The 14675-nt window shown below is 36.7% G+C and overlaps 1 protein-coding gene across 1 annotated transcript in view; it reads right to left on the bottom strand.

The window, feature by feature from the left end:
- pex14 (peroxisomal biogenesis factor 14) overlaps positions 1-14675 on the bottom strand; it is a 72825-nt gene that overhangs the window by 11545 nt on the left and 46605 nt on the right. The window contains exons 5-7 of the mRNA XM_016513200.1: positions 10994-11079; positions 6872-6974; positions 2259-2356 (exon numbers count right to left, since the gene is read on the bottom strand). Coding sequence (XP_016368686.1) covers positions 2259-2356; positions 6872-6974; positions 10994-11079 — 287 coding nt within the window. The remainder of the gene's footprint in view (positions 1-2258; positions 2357-6871; positions 6975-10993; positions 11080-14675) is intronic.

Genomic DNA, 14675 nt, shown 5'->3' on the forward strand with positions numbered 1-14675 from the left:
ATTATGGTAAGGGGCGTTTCATTTCCGACGTGTGCTTGTGGTGTTCGGCCAATCACAGTGCACTGGGTCAGCTGGCCAATCAGAGCGGACTGCGCTTGTCAAAGGAGGGGGCTTTGTAGAAAACGAAGCGTTTGAGAGAGGCGGGGCATAGAGGACCTACAATAATGTACAGTATTTGAAAAATAATGTGTTTTTTGAACATTAAAGCATGTCAACATATTCTGTTACACCAAATACACAAAATAATGATCTTTAAAAAAGCATCATATGACCCCTTTAATAATATACATAATACAATTTTTTAATTGTTTTATGTTTGTTTAAATGTTAAAAATATTTGTTTATATTTTAGATAATTAATTCATCCATTCATTTAGCTTTTGTTAGTTTCTCAAAAGTGAAAAACAATATTTTTTAACCAATAAAAATGACTATACAGTGCATCTCAATAAATTAGAATGTCGTGGAAAAGTTCATTTATTTCAGTAATTCAACTCAAATTGTGAAACTCGTGTATTAAATAAATTCAATGCACACAGACTGAAGTAGTTTAAGTCTTTGGTTCTTTTAATTGTGATGATTTTGGCTCACATTTAACAAAAACCCACCAATTCACTATCCCAACAAATTAGAATATCTGAATACTTTCCGTACCCACTGTATATATATATATATATAGAAGTGATTTTATTTGCTAGTACAAACAAAATGAAACATAGCACATAGAGGACATAATTGATACTTTTAACCAGTAATTTACTTTTTATGTGCTGCCACAGATGATGGCAAATCCTCCATCACACAGCCCTGCAGCTTCATGAACCAACTAAACTTAAAAGCTATTATTATGAACAATACACAAAATATATACAAACTAACTGTACAGGCAACATTCCCAAGCATTATTTATGAACAATAAAAGTATCCTTCCTCTGTAATTCTTTAATTGACAGGCCTCTAAGTTGGGGCTCAATGAAAATCCTACTGGTCCTTAGCAGAAAGCAAATGACAGATACAGGAGAGATCAGGAGGGGGCGTCGGCGTGGGTTCACGTCCTGTCCCTAGATGGCTTGCTTGAGCGTTCTGGAGATGGCCGTACATGTTCTTTATGGAGCTCCCATGACATGCCTTGTCCTGCTGATGCACATTTTTCTCTTCTGAGCGGCATATGAGTTCTGTCACCACTAATATTCACATCAGGGTGAAGCATCAGTCTCAGTGTCACTGAAAAATGCCCTGTGTTGTTTTAAACTCAAAGTGGCCTTGTTTAATAGAGGATGCGCCCCTGAAACAGAGCGCCGCAAAGGGCCTTATGAAAATGCACACTGAGGGCTTTATTTAAACTGAACAGTAGGGCTGGGTATCGAGTTCGATACTTTTTAGGCACCGACCGAATTGCCTCGATACCATCGAGTCTGAGAGAAATTACATAACCAGGGAGGAATGCAACCATTTTAGACAACCAAATTCCTCAAGTTTTTTTTTTTTTGTATGCTTCCTTTTTACGTTTTAGTTGTGATGTCTGTATCTAAGGTATTTCAGAGGATGAAAGGCAAATTATGCATTTCTGACCTGTTGATTACTCAGTTTAAAAATAGTGTTTACGTAATGTACATGGAATTATTTTCCCTGATGATGTCTATGCAACAAAAAAACACTGACACGTTCAAACTCGCCTGCACCATAAACGATCACATTCTTTCCTTACATGAGGTCTGTAATAAAATGTGTTAAAAACTAGAGGAATGTTCAGATTGAATGATTTGTTTGTTTTCCAGTCACTTCTGTTGAATCAAACCCCATATGGAAACTTACTGCAAGTACAGCACTACTGGACAAATTTTAAAGGGTCAGCTCACCCAAAACAAATAATGATGTCATTTAGTCACCCTCATTTCGTTCCAAATCCATTTTTTTTACACCAATGTAGGCTTTATGTACAACAGGCCTAAAATCGTTATTTAAAGGGTACTTTGCCTTCCGCCACATCTCTCAAATCTCATTTGCACTTACGTTTAACTCAAAAATGAAAAAATAAAACAGGTTTTACATCAATGATGTCAAATGACACAAGTTCTTGTGCCTTACTGATGTCAAACTTGATGCAATATGCCTTGCTGCATGTTATTTGAATTTAAGTTTAAGAGCTGTGGTGAAGGGGAAGATTATCAGTGAACTTCAATTCTGCCTTGTTATTCACATAAAACTATTGTTTGACTTCATTAGATCCCTCTGTTTACCATTGTGGCAAGTGTTACCTGCGAGTTAGCCAGCTCTTGTGTCAGCTCCTGTATTTTCTTCTGTTGCTGGACCAGCAGCTCCTGCACTGAAGCCAGGGTCATCTGCAACTGGGTGACTGCATCCAAAAACACACAAATGAAGATAAGACTACACCCAAAACAATTACCAGAACCTCACCAGCAAGGATATGGCAGCTTTAGTCGCGATCCTGCGCTAACCGACGTATCTGTTTGTTTTTGAAAGCATTACCGACGATCAACACGCAGTGGTTTTCTCTTTGATTTAGCCTTTAGCTCAATCAGTAATATAAGATTCCTCTATTTGTACAAGATTAATCACCTACGTCTGCTCTTATATCAAATCAGGGTCTCTTAACCTCCATTAGCATGGGTTTGAAACGCTGGCTCTATCAAACTCTCCAAACAATCAACAAGATGGAAAAAAAGCCGCTCATTTGGGAGGCAGGAGGGCTAGACACTACTGTCCTCACTAATCTTACTAAATACAGCTCATTTTCCTCCCTCTCTTAAGATTGAATTATTGTCAGATTGTGCTGGTCCCGAGGATTAGAGAAAGCCCAAGAAAAACAGCCCTAGCAGGGCCAGAGTTGGTGTTATTAATGGGGGTATCATTTCAAATAACCCAGAGCACAAGTTGCTCTCCCCCTGTTTCCAGTCACACATGCATTCCCAAACAATGCATTAAGTTTCCAAACTGATTATGTTACAGAAAACCAATAAACGCCTCTATAAATCATGCTCTGTAAAGTGTTAAATCAACTCTAATTGGATTAACATCAGCAGATATTATTAGCTGCCGACTGTTGGCTCTCCGACGCACAGTTCCAGGGCTCTCCTTTCATAGAAACAGCCTTTCCACTTTCTGCTTAAGAGCTGTTACATGTTTCTTTCTCTCGCAGCCTTTGTCTGTGTCGTTAGGTGAATACTTACAGAATAACAGATGCTGAACCGTTTTCCCTAGCTGAATAATAATGATGATTCAAACTCGTCCTTTCAGATGACTGTATTAACATTAACGAGAGATCTGACATCCGATGTATCAACTTTCTCCAAAACATATTTTAACTGAAATAATTACATTTTGCCATCATTTACCCTCCTGTTGTTCCAAACTAGTATGATTTTTCTATTTCTGTAGAACACAAAAGGAAATATTTCGCAGAATGCACATGCAAACCTGCTTGTGTGGTTCATACTTTACAAGTCTGAATGTGTGCTTCAATTTTCAGAAAATAAGCTACATTTTAGTCCCTAGACAAATCAATCATAATGCTACAAAATATGGAATTCAGAACAAGTAAATGATGACAGAATTGTTATTTTTGAGTGATCTACCCCTTTTAAAGAAAGAAGAAAAACTACTACTAATTATAGATCTGAGTTTATATGTGATCATGGATGCATTGAACATCACATTTAAAGTTTTCAAATATTCTGTAGAAGCACATGGTTAGAGATTACATTAAGCCATGGTGCTCAAATGGGCGACGCAGGTTTGAAATCAGCTCGCAACATCATTCTATCCTTTTCTGCCAGTCATTTCCTGTTATCTTTGAACTATAACTATGAATAAAATGGCTTAAAGGTCTAAAATAAAGCAAAAATTTGTTCTAAGCAGGAATGCCACCACAGCTTACGTCAACAGCAATTCCAACAATATTAATACACTGAGAACGAGCAGCAACTGCACCAGCCCTCTAAACCCACAAACACTCGCTTCATACTCAAAACACAATAAATAATGCCTCCATTTAGCGCGTCTCGGGTTTCCACAAACGTTCTCTTTGGAGAAAACAATTGGCCGAATTTGAGATACTGCAAGTGGCTTCGCAGCTGCTGTGAGGAGGCAGACAGTGTGTATAGTGTAAATTATTCAGTAAATCCCTCAATATAATGTACACTGCATATGTCCGGGCCTGTCTGAGCCTTTATTGGCCAGCTGGTCACCAATATGCTCTCCACAGACAAAGAGACCAAGCAGCTAGCACAATTCCATTACAGCCGGCACGAGTGTGAGCGCGCGCGTGCGACAAAATGCTTCCAAGACCTGTTCATTAATTGCGTGTGGAAAGTTGTTGGGAAATCATAATGGGAGTCAAGGCCTACACTCAAAGACTGCAGGAGTAATGGAGCCACATTCAAAGGAATACATCATTCCAATGCACTTGGCACTAGAGAAATACATGAACTTTTAACAAAGGAGTGCGGGCAATTGGCAAGAACGGCAGTCACTTGCTATTACTCACGTTGTGAGAAGAGGGGGAAACGCACTCCGTAATTGCAACCCTCTCCCAAACTGTTAACTGAAACAGTCATTAACTACAATAGCAACTTGGCTACTGCAGCCACAGCAAATTAGATCAGCGGCGTGACTGACTGAGTGACTGGGGGTAGGTACGGCTCTTCCAGGAGAAAACGAGAGAGTGGCGGAGGGAAGGAGCGAGGGGGGGGAGAGATTGTCAGTAACAAGTGTTTCACAAAGGAAATATGAAAAGCAGCTTCAGCCCGGAACAATATAAATATTCCTATCATCTGAATCGGAATGTGACGCTAAACAAAACAGGAATCCTGCTAAAAACCAAACAAAATGAGGGCCAGACAGGCAGCGTAACACAAAGGAGGGTTTTTTTGCATAGATGAACCAAAATGGCAATGAAGAGGCTCATTTGATAATCAGATAAAAAAACCCACATCAAGCTTGCACGCAATGGCTCACAATCGACTGGCCTTTCAGTCACCCTCCCCAAACCAAAAACAGGCAATGTAATGCAGAGACGCAGCTGACTAAAATCACTCGCCTTTATCCCATATGCCCCAAATTTGCTTATTTTGATCTCCTGGATAATGAAAACAATACTATATGCATAACAGAAGACTACGCTGAGATCAGAAATCCATGCATAGATCCAGATCATTTCCATGGTTTTATGAGGCAAATAATAATATGGCTAAATGGCAAGCATACTCTGACAAAGTTTACTTCATAAATAACAAGAAGTCTTTTGTCTATTATATATCACGAGTGCCTGCTTTGCATGTACTGTTTCATCTTTATAGACTGTGTGTTCTACATCAACAATTTTCAAAATTCAAATGTTTACACGGTATTCGCCTAGACTGAAAACAACAAATACTTACAAGTTTTTGAAGCAGAAAAATGTTAGGCAGCTGGGGGAGGTATTTTCTAACAGTACTGAACACATTTTACTCATTACACTCAATTTAGACTGAAAGTTTACAAGTGAAAATAAAATGTAATTATATGTAAAATGATAATATGTAATATGATTCCATTTACTGTGGCACTAAACAATGGTGCAGGAAACATTGCTTTATAGAAATAAAATAAAATAAAACTTGCTTTTAGAATGTATGCCACTTAGAAATAAAGGACTTCAATCATACAAAAAAAAAAAGCCTGGTGGAAATTCAGTCATCAAAATGACCTTTACGCTAGTCTAATGCTCACTTCATCTTCAAAAACATGAATATCTATTTTTAATACTGAACGTTATTTTAAAATAACTGCCTTTTATTTTTAACGTATTTCTACAAAATAATAATTTTGATATTGTTATTGAGAATTATCAGCTTATCTATATAAGACAAAAATTTGAATACTGGTGCATCCCTATTTTTATAGGTTAAATATATGTAAGGAAAACAATACCATCTATTCCGTATGCAAATAGACATAAGAAAAAAGACCAATTGCATTTCAGCATGTAAAACTTGTCTAACTTGTCTGTTAGATTTTGAATAGCGAATATTCTATAGTCACTTCTTTTTTACGTTTCAAAACAATAGATATTACAATTAGATTAAAAAAATAATAATAATAAAGCACAGCTAAATCTGAAATTATCTACTAAAAAAACCCTTAGAGTTTCATGTGAAGTAATTCAGTTCAAATTAACTGTGAAAGTTAAGAACAAAACCTTAACCAGAGCGCTGACAAAGCTCTGCTTTTTACTGCTTTGTAAAAACTGTAAGAAAATAAACTGCACGAGTTGTCCTGCACTGTCTTTCTTTAAAATAAATAAACAAATAAAACACTGCAAGAGTGAATTGTCATTTACACAAAAGGAGCCACCCAGCTGCAAGTCGACTGCGGCCCTAACGAGACAAAGTTTCTTCGGGAAGTGTCCCGCTTTCATGGTTGCCGGGATGTTTAATTACACCGGCTGCGTAGTGGGTAAAGAGAGGGGGAGGAGAGAGGAGGAGAGGCATCCCTCTCTGACAGACTAGCTGAGATTCCTCACCTGTCCAAGGCGGGAGACGCACCTGTCACCACACACTTAATCACCATCGCGCCCAACCAGGGAGCCACACCACCACGGCGAAAATTAAAATGAACTTTCTTGCCACGCAGTTAAGGCAGCAAAAAAAAAAAAAAAACACTGCCATTCCTCTTCCCCTCATTAATATTCTGAGGTTAAGAGCTTTTCAGCGAAACGTAATTAATTGAAGCTGAGCTGACAGTAAACAAGCAATTTCAAATTAAAGCAAAATGACAGGACCGTCATTTGTAAAATGTGAGCAGATTTTGGCTAAAGATAAATGAAGGAAAATGTTAAGGAGGAAAAAGTGATGAAGATATTAATCTTCACCTGTCTGTGTCAGCGTGCCACTCATTTCCGCGATGTTGCTCTCGATCCGCTGCAGATGCTTCTTGTCCTCTTTGCTGCCCATAATGAGGGGAAGGATGTATTTCTGCAATTAAAAACACGGCACACTATTAGAATTCCACTCAGGAACAGGGAAAACAGGCCAGTGGACCAGGACGCGCTCACAAACAGACAAAGGGCTAATCTATTAGCGTTAGCGCAGTCAAACCAAAACTCAACTAAAACCCTCACAGAAGGCTTCTTGTAGTCATAAAATGTCATGATTTATTTTTTGAAAGCTTTACAACATTTGTTTGGTAAGAAAAATTGCTAAATATTTTTACAATTTAAAATTTTGTATTTTACTATATTTTTTAACATTTATTCCTGTGACGGCAAAGCTGAATTTTCAGCAGCCATTACTCCAGTCTTCAGTGTCACATGATCTTTCAGAAATTATTATAATATGCTGTTTTGGTGCTCAAATTTTTTTTTCATTATTATCAATGTTGAAAACAGCTGCTTAATATTTTTGTGAAAAACGTTTACGGTTTCACAATTTGTTGCTGAATAGAAAATAAAAAAAGAACAGCATTTAATTACAACCCTTGTAACATCATAAACGCCTTTACTTTCAATGTTTTATCAATTTCAAAGCGTAAAGTATTAATTTCTTTAAAAAATAAAAGTAATGCATATTTTACATGTTATCAGGGTCAATATTTTGACAATCCTGAGCAAATTACATAAAATACAACTACAAATTTTAAGAAAGAATATTAGATACACCCTGATTTATATAACAGAGTCACCATCAAACTAAATATTTCCCTAAAATGAAGAACTAAAAAAGCTATATTTAAGAGAGGCTAGATAAAGACAGAATGTTTTATTAAATATTAAGGTATTTCAGTACAATAGGACATTAAGCAAGGAGAAAAAAAATAAAAAGAAGGGAAAAATCCAAACAATACTAGTGTTTGTGTTTGATTTCACGGTATCAAGTTCAGTATTGTGTTTGGCAACAGCAGATAAAACATCATTATATGAAGTATGATTAATAGGCCTGCATTCATGCTGAAAAAAAAAACAAGACCTTTTGTTTTTTTAATCCCTCTCAAAAGTCTTGTGGTTTTCTCACTTCATCCAGAGCAATTTGCCTCAATGGCTGACACAGAGGCCAAGAAATAAGCATCGGGGCATGACTCTGGGTTCAACATCATTAAGTCTTTTAGCCCACAGGCTGGCTTCTCCATTTGAACATGTCACCTTCTGAGGACAATTGCTCGTCAAAGTTTAAGCCTTGTAGAACAACATCTCCAAACACTGAGAATGAGCGGTAAAGGTCAGACGGATAGCGCTTCCACTAGCTGCCGGTTCTCACGCCATCGCTGTTTTATTTCCAAACGCACACGTCGATTCGTTTCCCCAGACAAACAAACAGCACATAGACGGGGTGATTAACATGGCATTTGGTGAATAGCTGGGTGCTGTAAAGTGTAATGTGCGTGTGCAGGCTCTCCGTCTGGAAAACAGTTGGCCTTAACAGGTTTTCACAGCGGCGCAACCGTTGACACCGGCATAAGCAATAAACACTTTTAAGTTGAAAAAATCAGAATGAGTGTCAACACCAGCGTAGTTAATAAGAGAGCTGCTGTGAGCGCTGTTTACAATGTGCTCTATAGCATAAATAAAGTGGAGGAGGAGGCCAGGGCATATGGTGGCACCGGTGAGCCGTTCCTCTGACATGACAGCAGTGAGAGCTCTAGCACCAGGGAACAGCACCTCCAGCCACGGGCACAGATCCTCCGAACAGCAGAGACGCACGCGGGGGACTGTTTGTGTGTGAGCGAGAGACAGAGAATGGAAGTGAGAAACGAGCGAGCAAGAGAGTTGCAGAGTTGTGTTTTTTAATTTTCTTGCCTGCACAAAAATCTATTTAATAATGCTAAGAGTATTGCGAACAGATGCCTCACTACTTGGTTGCTAAAGTGTTTCGCGTGGTTTTTTGTATGTTGCTAGCACATTTCTAGTCAAACAACCCACACCAAAGTCTCTATTACAGGTATATTGTCATCACTAATCATGTCAGAAGTCTAATGTGTAATCTTTTAGCAAATCTGCTTATGGTTCATGGGTAGTATACTACCATTCAAAAGTTTAGAGTTGGTAAGATTTTTTAAGTTTTTGAAATTAAATTAAATTTGTTTTAATGTTTTTGAAAGGTCTCTTATGCTCACCAATCATGCATTTATTTGAAAAATAAAATAAAATAAAATACAATAAAATAAGACTAAATAAATATATTTTTTTATTTCACTATATTTAAAATGTAATTTATTCCTGTGATAGTAGTTGAATTTTCAGCAGCTATTACTCCAGTCTTCAGTGTCACATAATGCTTCAAAAATCATTCTAAAATGCAGATTTGGTGATATAGAAACATTTCTTATCATCTCAAACAGCTGTGCTGCTTAATATTTTTCTGGAAACTGATAAATTTTTTCCCAGTATTCTTTTAATTAATAGAAAGTTCCAAAGAACAATGCTTTTTTTATTTTTATTTTTTTTGTAACAACATCAAAGTCTTTACTGTCACTTATGATCAATCTAATGTGTCTCTGCTGAAAAAATTTATTCATTATTTATTATATTTATATTTACACTACCAGTCAAAATTTTTTGAACCGTAAGATTTTAATGTTTTTGAAAGAATTCTCTTCTGCTCACAAAGCCTGCATTTATTTGATCCAAAATACAGCAAAATCAGTAATACTGTGAAATATGTTTACCATTTAAAATAACTGCTTTCTATTTTAATATTAAAGAAACCTGAAAAAATTCTACTCTATTCTTAAGTTTTCAACATAATAATAATAATAATGATTCATGTTTTTTGAGCAGCAAATCTATATAAATATATATATATAAATATATAAATATTACAATGATTTCAGAAGGATCATGTGACTGGAGTAATGATGCTAAAAATGTAGTTTTTAAATCACAGGAATAAATTACATTTTAAAATATATTCAAATAGAAAGCAGTTATTTTAAATAGTAAAATATTTCACAATATTACTGCTTTTGCTGTATTTTGGATCAAATAAATGCAGGCTTGGTAAGCAGAAGAGAATTCTTTAAAAAACATGAAAAATCTTACTGTTCGAAAACTTTTGTCTAATAGTGTATATTTATTATTATATTTATTTGAGCATGAGCATGAGTTATGTGCTAGTAAACTGCAAGTTTAATACTTGGTGTATGTTACTATTACTATTTAGGCAAACCTAAATAGGTTTTGGGATTTTGTTCAAATAATGCTAGCAACAATGAAATAGCAATAGCAACAGTAATGGCTTCCTGAGCAAGCACCAGTAATGAGAATGAGTGAAAATGAAAGTTGTTAAAAATGAGAGTTGACGTCACATTCTCAAAACATCACTTTAAGTACTAAACAAGCTACAGTTTCGGATTGTTAAACACAGACTTGTGTCAAAGGAAAATATGACTTTTTCTGTTAAAATGACATAGGTTTGGCTCACTACATTAGTAAGAGCAGTCATGTGTGCTACTGGAGATGGAGACTGGCTTTATAGAGCGCGTGTGCTTACTGACTGAAGCAGCCGAGTGCAGACGGAAGCTTAGGAAGCTAAACATGCGTTCCTAATCATGACATCATGGGAGTTCCATACAATGTCATTGTAAATGCTCTCTTAAAGGCCACTGCTCCATTTTCTTTCTCTTATAAAACACAGTAATGTAGTCCACATGCTCCTGTGGGCAGTGTGGGTTTACTGTCACCGAAAAACGGGGTCTCTCCCTTACTTGACGGGGTCTGAGGGCCCACGCACCCATCTGTGCCCACATACAAAATCGTGTTGCGATAGTGCTGGAAAGCAGTGAGAGTACAGCCTCTGGGTTTTTCCGAAAAGGAAAACAAAGAAAGTTCTAGGGGTAGAGATGAGCTCATTCCGATGACGTTGGACTGTAACCACAGTGATTTACACGACATCAATGTAGAAAACGCATACAGAAGTAGAAATGCTGGGAAAAGCTTGAGTTCTCAGAATAATAAACACATTTTGAGCAATAGGATACTGGTGGCACTTAAGACACATACCCGGTAGAGATGATGGAAGCCAAAGGCCATTCCTGCCAAGATGACAGCCAGGGCACTGTAGTCTCTCCATCTGTAACCTGAGGGACCTGCAGAGACACACACACAAATACAACAAGCCCATCTATTAGTCCAACCCTGGGAAAAGCTGTCGTGGGCCTTCTGGTAGATGCCATATTTAATTTGACATGAACAAAACAAAACTGTTATGTACAGAAATACAGTATATCCAATGGCCTACTTCTGAAACACAAGCAGAGTTTTTGTGCAATTCGCTCATAAAATCATTCTTGTATGAATCTTTTGCTTAAGATGGTGCTGGTACCCCAGATAATTTCTGTGAATCAGTATAAAGTGTCCTTTTAATGAATCAATTCAAAACAATGGTTCAGTGATTTTAACTAAGTAAGTTTAGGGTAAGGGTAGGTTTAGGGCAGGGGTAGGTATGGACATTAAAAAAAGCCTCAAACCACATGAATAAGATGCTGGTAACACAATCTGATAGGTAGCAGTTTTCGCTATCGATTTGTGCTACTTGTTCTTTTTAATGGGAGGTAGCACAATCTGAGCGGGTAGCACAAATCGTCAGAACACCGGCCCTGGCTCGGTTGAAAGAGGTGGGCCAGAGCGCGGTACACATGTAGTGTGAGCGGAGCGTGGAACTTCTGATACGTGCAGCATGATTGCGTGAACATTTCTGAGCGGCAAAATTGATAGATCTGTAAAGCAATATATTGTGAGAGGGCCGTGTGTGTTAACGTGTCCCAAACGACTCAAAATAATAAACCACAAAGTTAACAAAACGATGCACTCCACTGTGCTAGGCGAGAGCGCTTCTATGCTGTCTTCACGTGCTATCGGAAACTTCCTATTTCCCACTTATGAAGTCGTGAGCGCTTAATGTGTGAGCGCTGCTACAGTCTTAGACCCACCCCAAATGCTCTCATTGGTTGAGATGCGTGATGACACCCATCCCAAGTCAATACTGATCAACATCCCACCCCTCCTGTGACCCATGGTTTGTCTGTATGTGTATTCAGAGCCAGTGAGCAACGGACTTTCATAATAATAAAAAACTGCGTTAACGTGTGATAAAATATTTGTCAGCATTAATCAATTAATGCCTTAATAACGCGTTAACTTGCCCAGCTCTAATATATATACATATATTTAAAAAGCTTTAGCAAAATTATAATATATGTAGGTAAACACTGCAGTATATAAATGATATAAATCTTGCTTGTGTTCAAGTTTTACTACATTTTACTTACATTAAACATTTTGAATCTTATGCTCTGCGAGTGTTTGGTCAAAATGGCTGATCTAAAAAAAAAAGAAAAAGAAAAAAAAAAAACATTGATTTTTCACTGATCATAGATGAAAAATATCCAGATGCGTATTGAATATTATGAAAAGACTGAAAAATATAGCAACATATATTTTATAAAATATATTTTTATTAAATATTTTATTACAATTGTAAATATGTATATTAAAATATTTTATAATATTATAAATCTAAATCTAAATTTCCACAAGACAAAAAAATAGAAACCACTAAACGTTTTATTAGACTTGGGACTCTGTGACTGCATCACATACTGCCTGTACTTTTACCCCTTTACAGCTTTTTTGTTCATGTCAAACTACTGTTAAAAAAATGTGTCTACAATGACTAATGTTTTTAGTCTAAATAAGTCTATATGAATTGGTGCTCTTGTTCCTAGAAGGACAGGGAAAAGAAAAAAATACGAATTCTGATTACACATAGCTATGGAAGTGTAAACTAGATCTGAACTTTTAGATTAAGTACCACATTACTGTAAAACAGAAAATGAAAAATTTCATCAGCTATGACTGCGCATAACGGAAACTCCCGCTTACAATATTTTAGGGGAAAAATCTCTCTGTTAAGGGTAATCGTGATCTTAAAGAAATGGAAATGAGAATCATTTAAAAGATCACTCGTACGGTTTCTGCTCAGACCTTGCACAAGTGCTCACTAGCGGTGAGATGGGGTGTGAATGTCGCAAAAGAACAACGAGTACTATCAGGAAATGAAAGACCACATCAAAGAGTCCCTCCTCACCCCTCACACTCATTCTCAGAGAGAGACAATTGACCTGGCAGAAGGCAAAAAAGCAGAAGAAAAATTCAGTGCAGATTTAAAAACAAAGAAAATGAAAATGCTTTTTTAACACACGTCAACATTTGGAGCGGTTTGATGATTAAAAATCAAATGCTGACCCACTTTATCATCAGAAAAAGAACAACTAGGTTTTTGGAAAAACCCAAAAGAGTCATTGGTTGCAAAAATAGATAGTCCCACCCCAAACTCACACCATTGGTTGAGCCAATGTGTCAGGCTGGTCAGGAACCTCAATCAATCAAGCAATGTTCTAAAAGTGCCTTACTACTTAATAATGGCTTACTTATAGTTGGCATATTAAGCCTGGACATGAGAGAGTAAAAAAACTGATGCACTTTAGTTTAAGTTAGGCTTTAACCAGCTTGTGATAGCAAGAGCAGCCATTTCAATTCATGCTGAGGCAATCTGGAAAGGCTCAGCCAACAGAAAAGAGGTAGAAATGATCATGCAAATGTTTAACGGCACACCAAACAGAGAAGTAATTAAAGCAAGCCTGGCTCTGGCAGGTCAACATGTCAGATACAAAATGCTCCATTTTGTAACATAGCGAGGTCTGCGGAACAGGTGTGTTACTGTAATTTGTTTGAATCTGCTCTACTGAATACAAATAGACAGGCTCTCTAATAGATTAGCAAAGCAATAGTACTTTTTCTTTTTTTTAATGCGTAACTGAACAAGCAGTTTTTATCTGATTTATTATATTAGAGGTCTATTAGGGAGACCCAAATAAAATATGGCACTGATTCTTGAGACATGGTACAAAATATGTCCCACAATTTGCCATTAGTTTTTAAAATAGCAGATTTTACACTAGATCACTAGACTGTTCTTTACACAATTGTGTCATTTTGTTTTTTTCTTGTATTAAATTATCTTGCACTACTCGTACACCATGTTTTAAGTCTTGATTAAAATATTGTATAGTAGAAAATACAGATATATTAAGCACATATTAAAATAAAAAATAAAGTTTATATAATTTCATATATAAAGTAGGTGTGCATATTTTTTTGTCTCTCGGTATTACTCTTTAACACAAATTGTAAGGAAATTGTTCAGGAGTTTTAGATAGTTTTCCTCATTTTAAGCAGTCATATAGAAGAGAACAGATTACTCCAAAATAATTCATATTAGGGGTGGGCGATATGACCAGAATCTTATATCACGATACATGTACGAGTAATTTTATTTTACAGTAACGATATATATGTCACAACATTATTATTTTTGCTGTTATATGCAATTTCCTATTATGCTCTTTTACAAAGTCTTGATTTTGTTTTGGGGGTGTACTAGAACATGCTCTCATGCTTGGTGGTTCGAAAAATGCATTATTTTTCAAATAATTTACATTATTACAGTACCTTTCTCCCCAGCCTGGCACAAACATCTCGATTAGTTCCAGGTTTGATGAAGGCCCGCCTTCCGAAAAACGTAATGTGATGTGATTGGTTAGCTGTCCCAGTGCATTGTGATTGGCGAACACCTTAGACGGTGTTTCAGTACTGCAACGCCCCTTGCTCCGTCTTTCAACAA

This window comes from Sinocyclocheilus rhinocerous, unplaced genomic scaffold (assembly GCF_001515625.1).
Source record: "Sinocyclocheilus rhinocerous isolate Xijiao unplaced genomic scaffold, SAMN03320098_v1.1 scaffold1406, whole genome shotgun sequence".
In the NCBI taxonomy this organism is placed as follows: domain Eukaryota; kingdom Metazoa; phylum Chordata; class Actinopteri; order Cypriniformes; family Cyprinidae; genus Sinocyclocheilus; species Sinocyclocheilus rhinocerous.